General features: G+C 37.5%; 2 protein-coding genes across 4 annotated transcripts in view; both read left to right on the top strand.

The window, feature by feature from the left end:
- Positions 1-11080, top strand: part of ABCA6 (ATP binding cassette subfamily A member 6) — a 61547-nt gene extending 50467 nt beyond the window's left edge. For both annotated transcript variants that reach the window (XM_015120202.3, XM_077972604.1), the window contains 12 exons: positions 15-106; positions 799-919; positions 1527-1644; positions 2536-2627; positions 3017-3171; positions 3686-3761; positions 3838-3932; positions 4897-5016; positions 5213-5353; positions 7046-7125; positions 8939-8994; positions 9131-11080. In XM_015120202.3, coding sequence (XP_014975688.3) covers positions 15-106; positions 799-919; positions 1527-1644; positions 2536-2627; positions 3017-3171; positions 3686-3761; positions 3838-3932; positions 4897-5016; positions 5213-5353; positions 7046-7125; positions 8939-8994; positions 9131-9232 — 1248 coding nt within the window. In that variant the 3' untranslated portion in view covers positions 9233-11080. The remainder of the gene's footprint in view (positions 1-14; positions 107-798; positions 920-1526; positions 1645-2535; positions 2628-3016; positions 3172-3685; positions 3762-3837; positions 3933-4896; positions 5017-5212; positions 5354-7045; positions 7126-8938; positions 8995-9130) is intronic.
- Positions 11081-22831: 11751 nt separating this feature from the next.
- Positions 22832-24626, top strand: part of ABCA9 (ATP binding cassette subfamily A member 9) — a 77901-nt gene continuing 76106 nt past the window's right edge. Inside the window, exon 1 of one of the 2 annotated variants that reach the window (XM_077972602.1) lies at positions 22832-24055. The gene's annotated coding sequence lies outside the window, so the exon portion shown is untranslated. The remainder of the gene's footprint in view (positions 24056-24626) is intronic. The other variant, XM_077972603.1, reaches the window with a different exon arrangement.

Genomic DNA, 24626 nt, shown 5'->3' with positions numbered 1-24626 from the left:
TTCTTTGCTCGTAGCCTTACTTTCAGACTTTGCTATTCATTTTTGTTCTAAGATGTATGGAACTAAAATACGGAAAGAAAAGAATGCGAAAAGATCCTGTTTTCAGGTTGGGATGAAATTTAACTTTATACTTAATATCATATTTTAACATTCTTAGATGGTGTCTGTGCTATCATCTTGTTAATACAGATTTACATCTACAAGGGAAGCACATGTTGATTGTCATGAGGGAAGGTGGATTGCTGCCTTACTGCCAAGAGATAGAACTCCCAGGCAGAGTTCTGGCTGTAAGCAGCTGTAAGAAACCTTCACTCCATCCAAAATTTAGTAAGCACCCAAACATGCCATTCTCTCCTCCGAGATAATTGTGCATCCTTGAAGAGAAAAGATGGGAAGGAATTGATTTAGCAACATAGTTGAGTGTTTTAAAAATGGAGGGCATAGAAAGGGTGAGCAGTAAATGATGTTGAAAAAAAATCTGGTGTGATGAAGATGGGCTCAGACTGAGTAGAGAAAATGAAAGTGACATGGATTTTAAATAGAAAGGAGCAATACCTGCTGATAGATTTGAAAGGGTCAAAGATTCTTACTGGAAGAATGGCAACATCACCAAGAAAGGGATTCTGGCTAGTGGGACAGGAGTTCTTGGCAAAAGCAGAAGCGATGTTGACAGTCATCATCACATCATCACCTGCATGTTAGAGAAAAGGACAGTAGTAAAATCACAGGAATGCTGATTTTTGGCACATCTTTTAACAGTTAGAATACCACATGTAAAACATTTCATTTTCTCTGTAGAATTTCCCCCCAAAGTAGAGATGCTAAACCAAATCCAGAAGAACCCATAGATGAAGATGAAGATGTTCAAGCAGAAAGAATAAGAACAGCAACTGCTCTGACCACTTCAATCTTAGACGAGGTAAAAAAGCAAGGGGCAAAATGGATGTTAGTGGAGATATTCAAGAACTGTCAAGAACAGGATTTGATACGCTGGGTTTCATTTTGAAAGTTTGGAGTTTGGTGCATTTCTGTATTATGCGTCCAGGACACTCCAAAGAAGTGCCTGCATAATCAAGGCACTTCACTTATTTGGAGTGTCCTAGAAGCTAAAAAGAACACAAAACCTAATGGTTTTATTTTTCTTTTGAGAAAAGTGGGCTTTCATAATTAGGGCTGTAATTGCAAGATCAAACAAGACCTCATGAGTTAAAGAATTTAAGTTAGATTTGTCGAAGAATGCTAAATAGAGATTAAGATTTTAAGGGTTACTCTATCTGACTATTTGACATGGTTCCATGAGGTTAGCCATCCCTCTTCTGGCAAGACAATGAGCTGCTTCCATGAAATTCAGTCTATTTAGAAGCAAGAAATATTTTCTACATTAATGAAAGGGTATTACATTTAGCAGCATGAATTACTCTCAACTCAAAATATGGTTTGGTTTATGACATAAGGCATGAATGGTTCCAGCAGAGAACTAAAGTCTCTGAAATTTAAGAGGAAAATCATGCTGTCATCTCTTCTAGAAACCTGTTATAATTGCCAGCTGTCTACACAAAGAATATGCAGGCCAGAAGAAAAGTTGCTTTTCAAAGAGGAAGAAGAAAATAGCAGCAAGAAATATCTCTTTCTGTGTTCAAGAAGGTCTGTAATAATCCCTTTTACAATTCACCATTATTTTTAGAACTACCTATTGAACATCTATGTCATAGGCACAGTTTTACTTGCTGAAGCATTCATTCATTTATTCAATATATATATTTTTTTAGTGTGCCAGGGAGCGTTTTAAACTCTGGAAATACAATTATGAAGGAACTAGACAAAGAGAATCCAGGTAGAGGAAACAGTGAGGGCAGGGACTCAGGCACACTTGGAAAGGTCTTCAGCCAAGAGGCCACTGGATGCATCCATAAATGGAAGGGATAAAGCTATAGAGCTGAGCAGTGCCCGATTAGGTACAGCTTTTGAAAACAGCAATGAGTTTGTGTTTTGTACAAGTTAGCGGAATACCATTGGAGAATTTTTAGTGGACTTGTGTCACATTTAATTTATATTTTGAAAAGATTACAGATTGGCTATTGTTTGTTTGTCAGTTTGGTTGTGGGGGGACAAGTTCAGAGGCTTTTATATCAGTTGGGATGAAAGATGATGGTAACTTGGACACAGGTGGTTGAATTTGGGATGAAGAAAATATCCCTAACTTCTCAAGTTTGACAATCATTCATACACGCACTCAGTGCATCAGCCATCTATTATGGAAAACAATTGGGCACATTTCCAACTGAAACAAGTAATCTGGGGGCGGGGGGAAAGGACAGATGTATTGACATCAAATTCACAAGGTTTGCCGTAACATTTGGCATAATTACAGAAAATAAAGAACATGCTTTGGTGACATGGATTACATATATGTTATCAATCTCAAAATGGTACTAACTGAAGGGTGCAGAGATCTTAGAAGATTTCACTGGAGCAAAAGGTTTATGTTGTTCAGTATTTCACTTCCAGTATTGATAGTCTGATTCTTTCTTTCAGGTGAAATTTTGGGATTGCTGGGACCCAATGGTGCTGGAAAAAGTTCATCCATTAGAATGATATCTGGGATCACAAAGCCAACTGCTGGAGAGGTAGTGAGGAAATGGTTTCCATTTCCCAAACAGAAATTCCATGATACATACAGAGTCCATCTTTGTAAGACTATACCCCTCTTGAAATTTTTACTGGGCACCAAGTGTTTATAACAGGACTTGGAATATTACCAGAAACCAATTACCTTCTCCTCATCGGTTTCTCAGGAACTACCTGAGCTTATTAGGTCTCTTTTCTCCTTTGCATGTAAAACTATACTTTTATATTAGTACTTTAAAACATTTTCTGTAATAAATATATGAAGTAATTTCTATAGTATTTATTTGATGGTTAAACAATGTAGGCGTTTATATATGTCAGTTTCTGGAGTAATTGCACTATTGGAAAAAAGGCTGCATGCCTTTCTAAACCTCTTTTATTTTTTTAGGTGGAACTGAAAGGCTGCAGTTCAGTTTTGGGCCACCTGGGGTACTGCCCTCAGGAGAACGTGCTGTGGCCCATGCTGACGGCGAGGGAGCACCTGGAGGTGTATGCTGCTGTCAAGGGGCTCAGGAAAGTGGATGCGAGACTCGCCATCACAAGGTACAGACGGGACCTGCGATTCCTTTGTGTCAGAATGCAGGAAGACTGTTGCAATGATGATGAATTCACTAATAAAGAACGGAGAGTGAATATGAATCTCCACCCTTCCAGAGTGTCAGTGGCATAGCAGGGATGAGGGACAAGACCTGACTTCCTGCATCCCTGAATGCAGGAATGAGAGATCTTTAAAAAATGATTGTATAAAATAATTGACAAGGAATAAGTGAATGAATCACCATAAGTCATCATCCATTTCAGTTTTCTAATTTAAAAAACCTGGACATGAAATAATCATCCATTTTCAGTTTCTCATTCAGAATTCTAGTTTTTTCCTAAAACTGTTTATGAAGAAAAAAAAAATCTTTCATGTTCCAAAATCAATCTCTTTTTTAAAATTGTTAGGATTTTGAAAATAATATTGCTAAACTTCCCTCCAATGCCGTTACTGTTCTGTGTGCTTGGATTTTCCAAAAACCTTCTCTTGACCAGATGTCCTCATTCTGTTTTCTATCAGATTAGTGAGTGCTTTCAAACTGCATGAGCAGCTGAATGTTCCTGTGCAGAAATTAACAACAGGAACTATGAGAAAGGTATGTGTGGTGTGTGATGCTCTATGGAGAGCTGGTGTGATGTGGCAGCAAACAGGGGTGTTTTTCTGCATTGCAGTTGTGCTTTGTGCTGAGCCTCCTGGGAAACTCACCTGTCTTGCTCCTGGATGAACCATCTACGGGCATAGACCCCACAGGGCAGCAGCAAATGTGGTGAGCATCATTATACCCCAGAGCTGCGAGATGCACATTAGGGAATGTTGCATATTTTAACTGATCTTGGAAAATCAGTCCTCAAACCCACTGGTTCCTGATTCAGTGGACATAATTTATATTATCAGGAAAACAAATATTTAACCAATAGGTGATCTAATCTGCATGATGTTCACGGGGTATTCAGGTTTAAAAAACCTCACATTTTCTTGGGGTTTTAGGTTTTTAATGTGGACTGTTAAAATAGAAAAATATTTTGCCTTTTAATTATTGAGATGTCTATAACTGTTTCCTCTTTTTTTCCTTCTACTTTGTTTCCTTGGAGACTATTAACTTCCTGATAGAATTTTCCGATTTTTTTTTTCCTTTTTAATGTGACCTGTCAAATTTGTTCCTCCAGTTTTTCTTGGGTTTATTCTTTTCCTTACTTTCCCATCTAGGATTTACCCTTTGGAATAACAAAATCTTCAATCTAGTTTCATATTTGTCACTGTCCAATACTTTTCCAACTTTAACAAAAACTTTGTTATGGTAATTTTATACAAACATAGAGAATCGCTTATGAATCCATTATTCCCAAGGAGAAGTTTCAGCAGATATCAATAGAACCGATCTCCTTTCATCTGTATCTTCACCTACTTCCTTTCTCCACCTTCCAATTATTTTGAAGGAAATACAAAGCAGCATATTCTTTAATTTATAAATATTTCAGTTACTATCTTCAGAAGATAAGGAGTTTTGTTAACTCTTAAAAAAAGAGTTTTTAACTCAACTACAATATGATTAGCACATCTAAAAATATTTAATAATTTTTCTTTATGTTATCAAAAACCTAGTCAGTGCTTACATTGCACTATTTTTTTTTGAATTTAGGATCTGAATGTGATTCATATATTGTATTTTATCTTGTTTTTGTTCTGCACTTAGTTATTTTAAATACTGTTAATTTTTTTGCTCACTTCAGGCAGGCAATCCAGGCAGTCGTTAAAAACACAGAGAGGGGTGTCCTCCTGACCACCCATAATCTGGCTGAGGCAGAGGCCTTGTGTGACCGTGTGGCCATCATGGTGTCTGGAAGGCTTAGGTGGGTGTCTTTCCAGAGCCTGCATTTGATGCCCAAAATGAGATTTCCCATGGAAAGGGCAAAATCCCTGTGTGGCTGGAGCCCTTCCGTTTGGCTTCCTTGGTGACACCTTTTCTTCTACATTTGAAATTTAAGAATAACATTAAAAAATTAAGGGCAATTTTTTTTTCCAACATATTCTCTTTCTTGCCCATAGATGCATTGGCTCCATCCAACACCTGAAAAACAAACTTGGCAAGGATTACATTCTAGAGCTGAAAGTGAAGGAACCTTCTCAAGTGACTGTGGTCCACACTGAGATTCTGAAGCTTTTCCCACAGGCAGCAGGGCAGGAAAGGTGAGAGGGGCTTTTGATTATGAAGAAATACAGAGGCTTTATCCACTCAGTGGTTTCCTTTTAGCTGTGTGAGAAATTCATAGTGATTTTACTTCACAATAAAAGTTAGGGACCGCAGAAACTGATTTGTTCAGTATTCCAGATTATAAGAGATTGAGACCTACTCAGGAAGCTGTGTCCCCCCGGGGCAGCCCAGGCACACCCTCCTTGGCCATCCCAGGCTGATCCCCAGCTCCAGAGGGGGACTTGGAAAGACTTGGGGAAAGGAACTTCTCATGACTGAAACCCACACAGGACCACAATGGTGTCCTTCCTGGACCTCCTTATAAATGCTTAACATATATAAATATTTAAAATGTAAAAGATGTAAATATTTAGGGTGAATTTTCCCCATAGGAAACAAATGGCAATTGAGATCATCAAAGAGTCTCTCTTTAATGGAATTTTCATACCTTAAAATGGAGACTGGAAAGGGGTATGTGTATGTGTGTGTGCATGCCCACATATCTGTGTGTGTGTGTTTGTGTACGTCTGTATGTTGTTTGGGGGAGGGCAAGAAGGTGGAGCAGAAACTGAATTTGAAATTGCTGTGGAGAGATAAGCACATCAAAAAATAGGACATAAAAGCTACTATTTTATTTTAGCCCAGTGTAAATGTAATTAAATTTTCTAAGATAGATATCAGAACATGTAATTTCGTCCCATTCCCAGATGTTTGGTGTCACAAATCAGAGAAGTGGTTTTGATATAGGTGGGAAGATCGAAAATGATAAGACAGAAAGAGCAGGGGCTGGTCTGAAAAGGGCCAATCCTGGACGTCTGGTCAACCTTAGTGCCACCTGGGAGCACCAAACCCCTGTTTGGGAATAGGGCATGAGGGTTTACAGCCAGAAGTAGCACACAGAAGCATGATGCCCCACATCAATTACGGCTCTTCCTTAGAGGTCAGGGAAGTATTTAGTTAAAGTCTTTTATGTCCTTCCTGTACTGCTAACTCCAACTATCCCAACCTCATGTTGTTCTTTACAAGTTAGACTTCTGGGAGGAGGGGGAATCAAGGAGATTCTGAGGTTTTTTGATTGGCAGCCCCAGCTCTATCGATTTCCTTACTTCTGGATGGCCCTAGGGCCTAGAAAGCCTTCAAAGTAAATATGTCTTCCCTACAGATCTTTTGCCAATATCAACCTCCATCTCCAAGATTTGCCACTATTTATGGTTTTACAAAATAGTCCTGAATTTACTTTTGTTTAAATGTTTATATTTTCCATTGTAAATGTAATGCAAATTGCTGGAAATGTAAGAAATAAAGAAAAAAATTCATTCATTAAAAAAAACAAAACAATGAATTAGCTTTCTGATGACAAAGATGAACACTTATTTTGGGTTAATTGCCAACCTAATTTGAAATAATCAGAGGGAATAGTTCAGAATACCAGATTTTCAACAAGCAAAGGTTTTGCATAAGCTGAGCACATATATAATTATGCTGAATTATTACCAGGAGAGCTGTCTGCAACAGCCAGATACCAAAAATCATTTCAAAACAATGCTGTGATTTCATATTTAAGCCATACATTAATTTGCATTACTTTTATTTTAAGAAGAAAATTGTTGGTAATATCCATATTTATTCTGATGCTCATTTTCTCCCCTTGAAACTCAGAATTGAATACGACATCTTCCTATTTTCAGGTATTCCTCCTTGTTAACCTATAAGCTGCCAGTGGCAGACGTTTACCCTCTATCGCAGGCCTTTCACAAATTAGAGGCAGGTAAGAGTGACCATATTCAAATAAATCTTTTGAAGAATTAACTCACACTAAAATAATAATTTAATGGAAGCTAATTGGGTAACAATTTTTTAAAACAGGCCCGTAGGGCATGATTTTTGAGAATCCTAATGGTAGGTAATGGTGTGATTTAACCCCAATTTAGGTTAATCTGACTCTATGAAAAGAGGTTAATCTCCAGTGCAGGGACTGCAGCTGCAGGAAACACACATGCTTGACTGTTCTTACTGTGAAGCCATGGCATCCCACCCTAAAAGCCCCTGTGTGTGGCCTGCTTTGCCTACATATATATAATCCATTCACACCAAGTGTCCCAAATTATTACTTTACTCCCTTTCTTTCCTTACATATCCACCTCCTTCCCACTTTTCTCCCTCAGTAGATGCCCTTGCTTTGTATTTCACTAATAAAATAGAAGCAACAGAGAATGTTTCCATCCATCCATCAACCTCCTTGTGTCTGTGCACGTGTATTTGGCCTTCCTATTTGAATGATAACTTCGACCGTCCCCTGGATGGTGTGTAACTCCTCTTGCTAATTGAAATTGTCCACACTCTCTCTCCTGTCATCATTTTCTCTGCTTTCGACCCCATCATTCCCAACAGCAGACCATCGTGGTGTAGTTTCTCAGCACAGCATAATGGTGAAGAACTCAAACTCTAGAGCCCATCTTTCTGGGTTCTCAGCCCAGGCTGCTGCTTACTAGCTGGGTGACGTTGGGTGAGGTACTCAATCCCTGCATATCTAGATGGTTCATCTCTACAATGATGGATACTGTTAGTGCCCACTTGGCCAGGTTGTTAGGATTAAATGAGTAAATATTTTAAGCACCTAGAACAATGCCTGGCTCATTATGTTTGACATAATGTATGTCATAATGTATATCTCTGCTTTGTTCCTTCCACACTAGACAGATGACTTTCTAGTTCTTCCTAAATGCTGCCAGACATGTAAGCTCCTGCCTCAGGACTTTGTACTTGCTTATCCTTCCTCCTGGAATTCTCCTTCCTAAACATCCAGGCTTCTTCCTCCCATTTTCAGGCGTTGGTTCAATTGTTACCTGATTACTGTGGCCTTCTCTGACTATCTGGCAAAAAAGAGTGCCTAGTGCTCCCTATTTATTTTAATCAGCTTTATTTTTCTTTAAAGCTACTATCATTAACTTTATCATATATTTAAGTGTTTGTGTATTTAATGTCACTAATTCCTCCCACTAAAATGCAAACGACATCAAGGCAGGAGTATTTGTCTATTTTCTTGACTGTTCTATTTCTGGCATCTACGAGTGCCTCACACCTAGCAGATTCTTAGTGTATAAATGGTGAAGTATGCACACATGGATATGTGAATCTGGTGACAACTGTCACACAGACTTTTTGGTGGGGAAGTCCAGCAGAGAGGTGATACAACAGATGAACTGGATGAAGGGAGTTTCGAGTTCTCTTAAAGAGGATGGGATAGGATCTTCCTCATGTGTAACAATATTTTGACCAATGATTAGTTCTTCAAAGAACATATGTATCTTCCAAATACGTATGCATGCAATACCAAAACAAATATTACTGAAACATAATATGAGAAAATGATAACATCAATATTAATATAGTATGTATTTACATTAAATCTGTGTGACTTTCATTATTTCATCCTTATATCAAGTGTTTGCTTATTCAACTTTATCTATTTATATTAATGATTTACATTTTTATTATTTGTGATTTTGAAAAAATTCTTGGTAATAAATCGTAAGCATCTACTATTAATACTAGTCTTTTTTTTTTTTTTTTTCCATCAGTGAAGCATAACTTTAACCTGGAAGAATACAGCCTCTCTCAGTGCACATTGGAGAAGGTAAGTCAACTGGTTTGACTTTGTATCATCCTGGTAAATTTCACATGAAAGCAACATGCATTTTCCTATTCGTTTGGAAGACCAACAACTTGATAATCTCTCTTCCTTCTTTCCTTCTTCTTTGTCTCCTAATTAGGTATTCTTAGAGCTTTCTAAAGAGCAGGAAGTGGGAAATTTTGATGAAGAAGTTGATACAACAATGAGATGGAAACTCCTCCCTCATTCAGATGAACCTTAAAACCTCAAACCTAGTAATTTTTTGTTGGTGTCCTATAAACTTATGTTTTATGTAATAATTAGTAGTACATTTGATTTTAAAGATCATTTAAAATTAACATCAGGTATATTTTGTATATTTAGTTAATAAATACATAAATTTAAAAATTATTCTTCCTCTCAAACATAGAGGTGATAGCAAACCTGTGATAAAGGCAATACAAAATATTAGTAAAGCCACCCAAAGAGTCAGGCACTGGGTATTGTGGAAATCAAACTATATAAACATAGAATTTTTTAAAAAATGACTTTTTTACCTTTTACTAAAAACATTCTCTTGCTGAAATATGTGAAGGGTATATTCAGTAGCCAAGAGTTGCATGACTACTTCACACCAGTTTTCTTTTATAAGCAAGTACAACTCAAGAGTCTTCTGAAAATGTTCCAGAAATTGCTTTAAAACTCACAAGTATGGGGCCAGGCGCTGTGGCTCATGCCTGTAATCCCAGCACTTTGGGAGGCCAAGGCAGGTGGATCACGAGGTCAGGAGTTCAAGACCAGCCTGGCCAATATGGTGAAACCCCGTCTCTAATAAAAATACAAAAATGATCCAGGCGTTGGCATTTGCCTGTAGTCCTAGCTATTCGGGAGGCTGAGGGAGGAGAATTGCTTGAACCCAGGAGGTTGCAGAGAGCCAAGATCGTGCCAGTGTACTCCAGCCTGGGTGACGGAGCGAGACTCTGTCTCAAAACAAAAAAAACACCTCCCAAGTATTGGGAGGTCCTTAGACATACAAGTAGGCAAGTACTCACATTGAAAAGTAGTTCCATGATACCTTTTGAAAATAAAGGGAGTCACAGTAGTATTTGAACAACATTAACTTATTGTTTTCAGGGGGTGCTAATTTTCCTTGTCATCTTTGAATAGTTTTATGGGATTTGATATTATTTTAAAATCATTTCTCACTTATATAAGTGTGTGTGCATGTATGTATATCTATATATTTTCCACATATCTTTTATATTATTTAATTTTAAAATATCTGTCAGTTTAACATATTACTTTATTCTTTCCCTTAAAAATAGCTATTTAATTCTGAATATCACCCCCCAAAAATTCAAAGACCAAGCAGTATTCCTTCTGTGATTTTTTTTGGTGTTCACATATTGTACATAATGATAAGGGGTTCAATTCAACAAGAAGAGTTAATTATCCCAAATATATATGCAGTCAACATTGGAGCACCCAGATTCTTAAAACAATGATTTCTAGACCTATGAAAAGACTTAGTGAGACAAACAATAGTAGTAGGGAACTTCAACATCCCATTGACAGTGTTAAACTGACCATTGAGGTAGAAAACTAACAAGAAATTTTGGACTTCAATTTGACACTTGACTAATTGGACCTAATAGACATCTAGAGAATACTCCGCTGATCACCACAGAATACACATTCTTCTCATCTGTACACAGAACATACTCCAAGATTGACCACATGCTCAGACATAAAGCAAGTCTCAATACAGTTTTAAAAGTTGAAATCATACCAACCATACTCGCAGACACAGTGGAATAAAAATAGAAAGCAATACCAAGATCTCCCCAAATCATGGAATTACATGGAAATTTAAAAACTTTCTCCTGATTGACTTTTGGGTAAATGACGAAATTAAGGCAGAAATAAAAAAATCTTTTGAAATAAATGAAAGCAGAGATACAACATACCAAAATCTCTGGAATGCAGCAAAAACAGTGATGAGGGAAGTTTATAGCACTAAATACCTACCTTAAAAAGTTAGAAAGATGTCAAATTAACACTCTAACATAACACCTTGTGGAACTAGAAGAACAAGAACAAAACCCTAAAACTAGCAGAAGAAAAGAAATAACTAAAATCAGTGCAGAACTAACAAAATTGAGGCCCAAAAATCCACACGAAGAATAAATGAAACCAAAAATTGGTTTTTTGAATGGATAAACAAGATCGACAGACAACTAGCTAGACTAAAAAAGAAAAAAAAAAAAAAAAAAGAGAGAAGATCCAAATAAGCACAATCAGAAATGACAAAGGCAACATTACCACTGATCCCACAGAAATACAAAGGCTCCTCTGAGACTATTATGAATACCTCTATGCACACAAACTAGAACATCTAGAGGAAATGGATAAATTCCTGGAAACATGCAATCTCCCAAGATCCAACCAGGAAGAAATTGAAACCCTAGCAGACCAGTACCAAGTTCCAGAATTGAACCAGTAATGAAAAACCTACCAACCAAGAAAAGACCCAGACCAAATGGATTCACAACTGAATTCTATCAGACTTACAAAAAAGAGCTCAGCAATTTTACTGAAACTTTTCTAAAAATTCACAGATGAGGGACTACTCCCTAACTCACTTTATGAAGCCAGCATCACCCTAATACCAGAACCTGGCAAAGACACAACAACAAAGAAAACTACAGAACAATATCCCCGATGAATATAGATGCAAATATCCTCAGCAAAATGTAAGCAAACTGAATTTAACAGCACATCAATAATTTAGTTTACCATGATTAACTTGCCTTAATTCCTGGGATACAAGCTTGGTTCAACATACACAAATCAATAAATGTGATTTACCACATAAAGAGAATTAAAAATAAAACCATATGAGTATATAATTAGGTGTGGGAAGAGCCTGTGATTAAATCCAACATCCCTTCATGACAAAAACCCTCAACAAAATAGGCATTGAAGGAGCTTACCTCAAAATAATAGGAGCTATCAATGACAAACCCACAGCCAGCATTATACTGAATGGGCAAAAGATGGAACCATTCCCTTTGACAACTGGAACGAGACAAGGATGCTCACTTTCACCACTCCTGTTCAACATAGTACTGAAGTTCTTGCTAGAGTAATGAGGCAAGAAAAGGAAATAAAAACTATGCAAATAGATGGCCACACAAAAAATAAATACCAAGGAATATATCTAGCTTATCTAATCAAGGAGGTGAAAGATCTCTGTAAGGAGAATTACAAAACACTGCTGAAAGAAATCATAGATGACACAGAAAAATATAACATGCTTATGGATTGAAATAATAAATATAGTTAAAATGGCCATACTCCCCAAAGCAATCTACAGATTTGACACTATTTCTACCAAACTATTAACGTCATTTTTCATGGAATTAGAAAAAATATTTTAAAATTTATATTAAAAAGTCTGAATGACCAAAACAACCATAAGCAAAAAGAACAAAGCCAGAGGCATCACATTACTTAACTTCAAACTATACTATAAGGCTACAGTAACCAAAACAGCATGATACTTGTACAAAAAAGAAATATAGACCAATGGAACAGAATAGGGAATGCAGAAATAAAGCCACACACCAATAGCCATCTGTTCTTTGACAAACAGACAAAAATAAGCAATTGGGAAAGGACTCCTTATTTAATAAATGGTGCTGGGATAGTTGGCTAGCAATATGCAGAATAATGAAAATGGACCCCCACCTTTCACCATATACAAAATTTAACTCAAGATGAATCAAAGATTTAAATGTAAGACTTCAAACTGTAAGAATCCTATGAGAAAACCTAGGAAACACCATTCTGGACATCTGCCTTAGGAAAGAATTTATGACTAAGTCCTCAAAAGCAATTGCAACAAAACAAAAAATGGACAAGTGAGACCTGAGTAAACCAAAGAACTTCTGCACAGCAAAAGAAACTATTGACAGAGTAAATAGACAACCTAGAGAGCGGGAGAATATATTCATAACCTATTCATCTGACAAAGGTCTAACATCAAGAATCTATAAGGAACTTATTTCAACAAGCAAAAAACCAATAATCCCATTAAAAAGTGGTAAAAAACGTGAACAGACACTTCTCAAAGGAAGACATACAAGCAGCCAACAAACATGAAAAATGCTCAACATTGCGAATCATCAGAGAAATGCAAATCAAATCCACAATGAGATACCATATTATACCAGAGAGAATTGTTATTATTAAGAAGTTAAAATACAGCAGATACCAGCAAGTCTGTGGAGAAAAGGGAACACTGCCACTGTGGAAAGGAGGTTGGAGATTTCTCAAGGAACTTAAAATAGAACTACCATTTGACCCAGCAATCCCATTATTGGGTATATGACCAAAGGAAAATGCACACAAACTAGAAACCCTAGAGTAAATGGATAAATTTCCAAACAATCACATGACCTCATATGTTCATCACAGCAGTATTCACAATAACAAAGACATGGAATCAACCTAGATGCCCATCAGTGGTGGATTGGATAAATAAAATGTAGTACATATATACCCTGGAATAAAAAGGAACACCCAGCCATAAAATATACTCAGCCATAAAAAGGAACAAAATCATATCCTTTGCAACAACATGGACACAACTAGAAGCCGTTATCCTAAGTGTAGTCATGCAGGAACAGAAAACCAAATACCACATGTTCTCACTTATAAGTGGCAGCTAAATATTGAGTATTCATGGACATAAAGATGGCAACAATAGTCCCCCAGGGGACTAATAGACAGGGAAGGAGGCAAGGAGAAACTAATCATTGTTTACTATACTCACTGTCTGTGTGATCTGTGTGACTAGATCATTAGTATCCCGAACATAGCATCATACAATATACTCATGTAACAAAGCTTCACATGTACCTCCTGAATCTAAAATAAAAGTTGAAATTATAAAAATAAAAATATTTTTATGATCAATGAAGAAAATTTGTATAATAGAGAAAAATATAGAAATTAAATAAAATTGAATAAAAGAATCACCATGATGTTAAGGAGAGAATGGAGCAAGACGGTAGAATAGTTCTTACTACTGATTGTCCTTCTATAAAAACATGTATTTGAATAACTGTCCACAAAAAGATCTTCACAAGAGCTAAGAAAACCAGGTGATAAATCACACTACCTGGTTATAGCATAATAAGAAAAGAGGCCAGGTATGATGGCTCATACCTATGATCCTAATGCTTTGGGAAGATGAGGTGGGAGGATCACTTGGGACCAGGAGTTCAAGACCATCCTGGGCAACATAGCAAGACCCTATCACTACAAATTCCAAAAAAAAAAAAAAAAAAAAAGTGAAAGTTAGCTAGGTGTGGTGGTATGTGCTTGTAGTCCAAGCTACCCAGGAGGCTGAGGTGGGAGGATTGTTTAAGCCCAGGAGTTTAAGGCTGTCTCTATCTCTTTCAGTTTTGCTCTGATCTTAGTTATTTCTTGTCTTCTGCTGGCTTTTGAATTTGTTTGCTCTTGCTTCTCTAGTTCTTTTAATTGTGATGTTAGGGTGTCAATTTTAGATCTTTCCTGCTTTCTCTTGTGGGCATTTAGTGCTATAAATTTCCTTCTAAACACCGCTTTAGATGTGTCCCAGAGATTCTGGTACATTGTGTCTTTGTTCTCATTGGTTTCAAAGAACTTATTTATTTCTGCCTTAATTTTGTTATTTAGCCAGTAGTCATTCAGGGCAGGTTGTTCAGTTTCCATGTAGTTGTGCAGTTTTGAGTGAATTCCTTAATCCTGAGTTCTAAGTTGATTGCACTGTGGTCTGAAAGACTGTTTGTTATGATTTCCATTTTTTGCATTTGCTGAGGAGTGTTGTACTTCCAATTATGTGGTCAAGCTTAGAATAAGTGCTGTGTGGTGCTCTCAGGATGTATATTCTGTTGACTTGAGGTCGAGAGTTCTGTAGATGTCTATTAGGACCACTTGGTCTAGATCTGAGTTCCCGTCCTGAATATCCTTGTTAATTTTCTGTCTTGTTGATCTTTCTAATATTGACAATGCAGTGTTAAAGTCTGCCACTATTATTGTGTGGGAGTCTAAGTCTCTTTGTAAGTCTGTAAGGACTTGCTTTATGAATCTGGGTGCTCCTGTATTGGATGCATATATGTTTAGGATAGTTAGCTCTTCTTGTTGCATTGATCCCTTTACCATTATGTAACGCCCTTCTTTGTCTCTTTTGATCTTTATTGGTTTAAAGTCTGTTTTATCAGAGACTAGGATTGCAACCCCTAATTTTTTTTTCTTTTTTTGCTTTCCATTTGCTTGGTAAATATTCCTCCATCTGTTCATTTTGAGCCTATGTGTGTCTTTGCATGTGAGATGGGTCTTGACTCTTTATCCAATTTGCCAGTCTGTGTCTTTTAGTTGGGGGCATTTAGCCCATTTACATTTAAGGTTAATATTATTATGTGTGAATTTGATCCTGTTATTATGATGCTAGCTGGTATTTTGCCCATTAGTTGATGCAGTTTTTTCATAGCATTGATGATCTTTACATTTTGATTTGTTTTTGCAGTGACTGGTACCAGTTTTTCCTTTCCATATTTAGTGCTTCCTTCAGGAACTCTTGTAAGGCAGGCCTGGTGGTGACAAAATCCCTCAGCATTTGCTTGTCTGTAAAGGATTTATTTCTCCTTTGCTTATGAAATCCAGTTTGGCTGGATATGAAATTCTGGGTTGAAAATTATTTTCTTTAAGAATGTTGAATATTGTCCCCAACTCTCTTCTGGCTTGTAGGATTTCTGCTGAGAGATACACTGTTAGTCTGATAGGCTTCCCTTTGTGGGTAAACCGACCTTTCTCTCTGGCTGCCCTTAACATTTTTTTCCCTCATTTCAACCTTGGTGAATCTGACAGTTATGTGTCTTGGGGTTGATCTTCTTGAAGAGTATCTTTGTGGTGTTCTCTGTATTTCTTAAATTTGAATGTTGGCCTGTCTTGCTAGGTTGGTGAAGTTCTCCTGGTTAATATCCCAAAGGGTGTTTTCCAACTTGGTTCCATTCTCCCCGTCATTTTCAGGTACACAAATAAAGTGTAGGTTTGGTCTTTTCACGTAGTCCCATATTTCTTGGAGACTGTGTTCATTCCTTTTCATTCTTTTTTCTCTAATCTTGTCTTCATGCTTTATTTCATTAAGTTGATCTTCAACCTTTGATATCCTTTCTCCCACTTGATCGATTCGACTATTAATACTTGTGTATGCTTCATAAAGTTCTTGGGCTGTGTTTTTCAGCTCCATCAGGTCATTTATGTTCTTCTCTAAACTGGTTATTCTAGTTAGCAATTCCTCTAACCATTTAGCAAGGTTCTTAGCTTTCTTGCATTGGGTTAGAACTTGCTCCTTTAGCTTGGAGGAGTTTGTTATTACCCACCTTCTGAAGCCTACTTCTGTCAATTCATCAAACTCATTCTCTATCCAGTTTTGTTCCCTTGCTGGCAAGGAGTTTTGATTTTTTGGAGGAGAATAGGCATTTTGGTTTTTGGAATTTTCAGCCTTTCTGCACTGGTTTTTCCTCATCTTCGTGGATTTATCCACCTTTGGTCTTTGCTGTTGGTGACCTTTGGATGGAGTTTTTGCGTGGTCATCCTTTTTGTTGATATTGATGCTATTGCTTTCTGTTTGTTAGTTTTCCTTCTAACAGTCAGGCCCCTCTTCTGCAGGTCTACTGGAGTTTGCTGGGGGTCCACTCCAGACCCCGTTTGCCTGGGTATCACCAGCGGAGGCTGCAGAACAGCAAAGATTGCTGCCTGCTCCTTCCTCTGGAAGCTTTGTCCCAGAGGGGCACCTGCCAGATGTTAACTGGAGATCTTCTGTATGAGGTGTCTGTCAATCCCTGCTGGAAGAGGTCTCCCTGTCAGGAGGCACAGGTGTCACCTGTGGAGGCGATCTGTCCCTTAGCAGAGCTCAAGCACTGTGCTGGGAGATCCACTGCTCTCTTCAGAGCCAGCAGGCAGAAATGTTTTAAGTCTGCTGAAGCTGTGCCCACAGCCACCCCTTCCCCCAGGTGCTCTGTCCCAGGGAGATGGGAGTTTTATCTATAAGCCCCTGGCTGGGGCTGCTGCCTTTCTTTCAGAGATGCCCTGCCCAGAGAGGAGGAATCTAGAGAGGCAGTCTGGCTATGGTGGTTTTGCTGAGCTGTGATGGGCTCCACCCAGCTTGAACTTCCTGGCTGCTTTTTTTACACTGTGAGAGGAACCTATTCAAGCCTCAGTAATGGCGGACACCCCTCCCCTCACCAAGCTTGAGCATCCCAGGTCGACTTCAGACTGCTGTGCTGGCAGTGAGAATTTCAAGCTAGTGGATCTTACATTGCTGGGCTCCATGAAGGTGTGATCTGCTGAGCTAGCCCACTTGGCTCCCTGGCTTCAGCCCCCTTTCCAGGGGAGTGAATGGTTCTGTCTCACTGACATTCCAGGTGCCACCGGGGTACAAAAAAAGTTCCTGCAGCTAACTCAGTGTCTTCCCAAACGGCCACCCAGTTTTGTGCTTGAAACTCAGAGCCCTTGTGGTGTAGGCACCCAAGGGAATCTCCTGGTCTGTGGGTTGTGAAGACCATAAGAAAAGCATAGTATCTGGGCTGGAGTGCACCGTCCCTCAAGGCATAGTCCCTCACAGCTTCCCTTGGCTAGGGGAGGGACTTCCTTGACCCCTTGTTCTTCCTGGGTGAGGTGATGGCCCACCCTGCTTCTGCTCCCCCTCCGTGGCCTGCACCCACTGTCTAACTAGTCCCAATGAGATGAACCGGGTACCTCGGTTGGAAATGCAGAAATCACCCATCTTCTGCACTGATCTCACTAGTAGCTGCAGACCAGGGCTGTTCCCTTTTGGCCATCTTGCCCAGGAGCTGCCTTTTATTTTTTAATTTTTGTATTTTTTGTTCATTTATATTTGTGCTTTAATTTTTTTCTTATCAATTATATAAGCATTTTATGTAATTAAATATTTTATCTGTATATTTTACAGATATAATTGTATCTGAAAAGTTACATTTCCAAACCTGTGATAAATAACCTATAATTTGTTCATTCTGGAACCATTATTGCTTTATAAATGTAAATTTGTTTTATAGTGATAATTGAATTTATTTAAATTATTTCTAAAACCCAAGCAATACATTCTCCTGTCTTGCTCAAATGAATAACATGACAATATATATAACCACTTTAGATAACAATAGGTGAAATAGTCACTTGTATTTTTGATAAACTCTGAGTTTTCTTAAGTGTTATGGAAATGTTTACAAGATACCGAATAACCAATATCAGATATAGTATAAATGTTTTAAAAGTATTAAAATGGACATAGTTTGCAAAAATATCATAATATTGTTGTTTTTGAAGCTATTAACTTGGGTTTTATTAGGATTACATTTAGGAGCAGATTCATGAATATGAAAATGGAAGATCAGAATAAAACAAAAGAAGGGACCAAAAGAAAAATGGAAAAAGAACTAAACTATTTCAACTCTGTTGTAGAGAGATTTAGTGCTGGCTTTACTCCCTATTTCCCTAACACACCGCTTGTAGAAGAAGCTGACCACTGTGTATTGCATCACCAATTCTCTTCTTTGATGCCTGGATTCCGATTGGGTTTGATTAATCCAACAGAAAGTGGCAGCAACAGATTGAGGATAGAAGAATGGGGAGGTCAGACCCTCCTCCCCTGCTTTGGTGCCAGATCTAGTGCTGAATGGATCCTTGACGCCCACAGGTTTTCCCCTCCTCCAGTTACACCCACCTGCTTCTGCCCATTAAGGGTACTGACCCCAGGAATGGCTCCCCCCACTGCAGGCCACACTCGACCTCCAGCAGTTCATCAAAATTACCATTTATGCATTTTGTCCTACCAATTTCTGGCTCTAGTGACTTCTGCTCCAAGTAAGCTGATCTTGGCTGTGATTCTCTGTATTCACTTGTTTCTCTGGATTTTAGGGTTATAGCTTGCCCTGGAACCTCAGTCTCTGATGGGTCCAAGAAACATCACTGATTTTCAGTTTGCTTAGCTTTTTTCTTATGGCAAGAAAGGAAATAATGACTTCCAAGCTCTTTACATGTTGGAGGTGAAGAAATTGAATTTTAAATTTTTTTGATTTTTAATTAATTAAAAATTATATTTAAATACTCACCTGGGCTACCTTATTGAAGAATGCAGTTTTAAAGTTAATCATATCTTTGTCCTCTTCCTAAACCATAAGATTTTTAGGGAACTTAGTTCTGATCATGGCTCTCTCCTCCCATATAACTGTTGTTTGATACTTGAGTTGTCCATTGTGTTTAACACTGCCCCCTGCACACATTAGTCATTATCATCATTAGTTTGCACAATCAATATTTATTTAGTTCACTATTATATTTATTAGTTGTTAGCATTCAACTACTTCTTTCTGGATTCAGTCTTTTTTCCTTCTTGGAGGATATTTATTAGTAGTTCTTTCAGATACGTCCATAAAATAGAAATCTCAGTTTTTTGGGATAAAGATATACCTATTTTATCCTTACACATGAGTTATATTTTAGCTGGTTTGTCAATCAGCTTTTGCCAAAACACCCTAAAACTTACTGGCTTAAAATAGCAATCTCCTTTTAGCTTTGTTTTCCTGTTTCATTTCTGGCATCTGGATATTTATTTTTCTTTGGATGTGATCTCTGTTTTTGTTACTTCTTATTAACCATTTTATTTATATCCTTTTTGAAGGAGCATTCACATTAGCATAGTTCAACAATAGAAATAGAAATAGCAATAAAAATTTTGCTATTATCTTACAAAATTCCACTGTGTGGTATTTTGGTACAAATGAACACAAAGTGCCATGTAGGACAAAATCCAAAAAACTATACCTGAGCACGCTGTCGTGAAATTCCCTACACTTGTAGTTAAAGAGAAAACCCTAAGATGTCTACTCAAGAAAAACAGAAAACCTCAAACTTACGAGTACCAAAAGTACTTTATCATCATATCTGGCTGAGAAAGCAATAACATGCTATTTTTAAAGTGAGAAATATAAGACATTTTCAGTCAGAGCATAAACAAAAACAGAAAACAATAATAGAATAACAGAGTAACAAAAATACAGATGGAGAAAATGAACAGATTCGTTATAGTAAAACAAATTTACAAATGGCCAAAAATTATATTAAAATATTCTTGACAACACTAGGAAATATAAGTTATCAAAGTGGTACTAATTTTTATTAATCAGACTGGTAAAATTTACAAACACCTATAATGTCCAGTTTTGACACGGCCGTGGAGAGTATAGTCTCTAACATTTGGTGAGTCATCCCTCATTGCAAGGTACTGCACTCAATACTTTACATATGTTATTTTCTTTAATCCCTACCATCTCCCCTCCACCCCAATCCTAAATTTCTAAATTCTAAAACAACCCTTGTTAAATATTATTGTGTCCTCTGGATCTCACAGATGAGAAAACTGAAGCTCCCTGCATAAATCATTGGGGCTCCAAGGTAAGTTACTTGCCCTGCATTGCAGTTAGCAAGGAGTAGAACTAACGTTTTAAGTTCAAATATGCTAACGGGTGTATCCTATAAGGAACAGGAAGATAGGGGAGAAAGATGGATAGAGACATAGGCTGATTTTTTATATTGCTAGAGTAGTGTAGATTCTGATATGTTTGTTAACATTTGAGGGCAATCACTAGTAGAACAAAATACTGATCCAGAACTTTATAGATGACAGGTGGGGAAAAAGGAAAAGGGGAACCTGAAAAAAGGAACAGAGAAAACACAGTCACTATAGAAATGGATACATGGGAAATAACAGGAAAGCATAATTTAAAGAGACCGTAAAATAAGATGATTGGAAGAAAAGGATTGGGTAACGTAAGGACTTACGTCCCCTTCCCTGTCTTGCCCATGGAAAGCAGAAGATTGGCAGATAAGGTAAAAAGAGAAATGCAGTTTTACTATTTCAACGGGCATCCTTCAGGCGTGTAATAAGAGTCTGTCAAAATATATCTGAGAAATGCAAATTGCAAATAAAAGTGGAGGGCAGGAATATGTCACACAAAGGATATTTCAAGGCAAAAATAAAAGCACAAAACAAGACCAAGTAGAATTTATTACATTTTTAAGAAACAAAGAGGGCCAGGTGCGGTGGCTCAGGCTTGTAATCCCAGCACTTTGGAGGCCAAGGCGGGTGGATCACAAGGTCAGGAGATCCAGACCATCCTAGCTAACATGGTGAAATCCCATCTCTACTAAAAATACAAAAAATTAGCAGGGCGTGGTGGCGGGCGCCTGTAGTCCCAGCTACTTGGGAGGCTGAGGCAGGAGAACGGCGTGAACCTGAGAGGTGAAGCTTGCAGTGAGTGGAGATTACGCCACCAAAAAAGAAAGAGAGAGAAAGAGAGAGACAGAGAGATCGAGCGAAAACAAAGAGAAATGTTTGGAGGATATCTGATAAAACTCACATGCAGTCAGTGCAGCCGGATCTGAGAAAGAATTGAAAGCAAGAAGATAAAAGCCCCTGGGAAACAAGCAGACATTCTCAGTCTTTCTTTATCAGGCAGCTGGACCCCTTCATCCTTCTTTCTTTACTGACCAAGTTTTCTGTTTTTGCACAGTGTTGAGAAGGGCTGCACACAGGTCATGGGGTGACAAGTCCTCTTTACAAATAGCCAGCAAGGATTCCAAGAAGAATGTTTTAGTGTGGTGCAAAACACATCACATGAAATTTGTAAGGTTTCTGGCACTGGAGAATACTGCTGCAAAATAAATGAAACAAAAGGCCAGGAAAATTGTAAAATATGTGCACATAGTAAGAATAATGGAATAAACAGAGACATATGCAAATGAGACAGCATAGCATTTGTAATTTGAGCTCATAGACTCTACAGATAGTCTGAGTTTTAACTTAGTTTCCGCTACTCACCATCTGTGTGAATTTGGTCAAGTTACATAACTCCCTGGGCCTCACCCTTCTGGTTCGTAAAATGGGGTGATTAGAATAATGTCTACGTCTTGGGATTATTATGTGGATTAAATGTTTTAATATTTAAGTATGTCTTAGACACGATAAATGCTATATGTACTTGCTAAAAAAAGTATACATTACGGTATAAAATCAGTGCCATTTCATTTTTGAACTTCCATGGGATTATTTTTGAATTGGTAAATTGATTCAAAAGCTTCTTTAGAAGAGTAAATAGGTTGGGCGCAGTGGCTCACGCCTGTAATCCCAGCACTATGTGGAACCAAAGCAGGCGGATCATTTGAGGTCAGGAGTTCCAGACCAGCTTAACCAAAATGGTGAAAACCCGTCTCTACTAAAAATACACAAAAATTAGCTGGCTGTGGTGACGGGCACCTGTAGTCCCAGCTACTGTGGAGGCTGAGGCAGGAGAATCGCTTGAACCCGGGAAGCAGAGGTTCCATTGAGCCGAGATAGCGCCACTGCACTCCAGCCTGGGCGACAGACGGAGACTCCGTTTCCAAAAAAAAAAAAAAAAAGTAAATAAATATTATTTAATCTAGAAAATATTAAAAAGAAGATCAATGAGAGGGAGCTTGCTCTGTTATAGTGCCACAGAGATTACAGTGTGGTACATTTAAGGAAATATATTGAAAACAGAATTTAGAACCGAAAGTCAAAGTCCACTAGGGCCAGAACTCATAAGCTCTAACCTAGGTACAAAGTTCTTCTAGGAAACAAGTTACTGGAAAAAAAAAATTCCTAAAGTATATTCTCTGTGCACAAAATGTTGGTGATGTTATTAAATGTGATAATTTTGTATTTTCTGCAGAAAATACAACCCTCCAACCTTTTCTGTAGACATACGGAAACAATCAGAAGTCTTTTTTTTTTTTTTTTTTTTTTTTTTTTAAAGTTTGACAGTCTCATGGATTCAGGAGTTCAGCCTACTTCCACAGACTGCTTGCTGAGCAAATTCTGGATCCCATATAATTAGAAAAAGGATAAATATAATTGCATCAATATTGAGAGAATGGGAAATGGGTGAGGAAGAGTTCATTTGGTTGTCATGGTCCATGGGACACAGATAAGAGGCTGATTTAAGAATTGCATGCATTTATTGTTTCCCTTTCAGCTGTGTGTTCAGGAAGAAATTACAGTACAGAAGAATTTAACAGACTTACTGGCTGTAAGCAGAAAGATAGTGGTCCTTTACCCCATCCTCTTCAGCCAAAGATAAACTCCATGAATTTTAAGAATTTTGGAACAGTCTTTTCTTCTACTTACACAAGATGCTCAAAAATAGACAGAATGGCATCTATTACCAGTTAAAAATGTTTCTCTAACAATACTGGAAAGCAGGACATTCTAAAATTCAGTAGTTACTGGTGGAGAAAGTAGTTTGTTTCATGGGAACTGTTGCAGAAGTGACAAACCTGGAGGCTTTGGGAACACAGATAATTGTTATGTGAGATTTCTTTAAAGATTCTCCTCGCTTCAGCACCATGAAAGATGCTATAATTAGTATGCACACAATGAAACTGAGGTGCAGATGAAAACTCAGAGTTTCCTTTGTTACCCTGAAAAAAATGACATTGCTTTATTGCTTTATACATATATATATGTGTGTGTGTGTGTATTTTCCACTTTGCTCTGCTCTACTCTTCTCTGGATTAGGTTCTCACTTATCTTTGCTTAAATCATTGTGTTGGGGTCAATTCTCCCATTAGGGCCTTGTATGAAAAGACTGATTGAGAAAGGCTAGATTCTTCTTGGTTTAATAGTTCCTAATGTTTTGATATGTCCAGCCAACCATCTGCAACGACAAACTCCCTGCTGAGGAACTAGCAGGAAACAAAGAAATGGAAAACAGCAAAGAAATCACCACGTGAGCAGAAGATATTTTGGCAGCCTGGCTGAACTGAGACCAAATTCTCCTTGGAAATCAGTATAAAACAGAAACTATTCACAATGAACGTGAAATTAAAAGCATGATGTAGTAGTGACCCAAAAGGAATGTGAATTCTTCTCCAGAACATGCAGAGACCCATGGATGAACTGTGTTTCTAGATTTTTCCTCCAGCTTTCCTGAGAGTAAGTTAACCTCTAAAATTGTGGTTATTTTGCATATAGAAATATAACGTAAGACTATAAATAGGAATGCCAGACATTTACGTAGAAACCATTAAATGTAGTAAGTTATTAACGAGTCATTTTGACTTTTCAAATCATCTGTTTTATTTTGTATGACTAAATAACCAATTGAAGAACTAAGAATTTGTATTTTTACCTCATAACTAAAGCATGTTTGGACAAACAGCGACATTATCTAATAGGCTATTGAATAAATAAAAATAAATGTAACATTATGATGCTTCTTTATAAGTATGAACTATTTCCAAAGTTATTTGAATTACTTACTCTTCTTTGTTTTTAATTTTACTGCCAGAGGAATTGTAAGCATTGCAGGTTGCACAATTTTCTGAGTTTTGAATTGTTTTTAAATGGCTTGAGAATATTTTCATCAAGAAAACTTACAGAAAGATTTTCACTGATCTTATTTATTATACTTTAAAAAAATTTTGATCTAATTTGTTGCCTAGTGCAACAAATTAGAAAAATTTGTTCTGTGAATAACAGGAATTTTATCTGACTGAGAAATGAT

Source organism: Macaca mulatta, chromosome 16 (assembly GCF_049350105.2).
Source record: "Macaca mulatta isolate MMU2019108-1 chromosome 16, T2T-MMU8v2.0, whole genome shotgun sequence".
In the NCBI taxonomy this organism is placed as follows: Eukaryota; Metazoa; Chordata; class Mammalia; order Primates; family Cercopithecidae; genus Macaca; species Macaca mulatta.
This window is presented reverse-complemented; position numbering and strand designations above follow the sequence as displayed.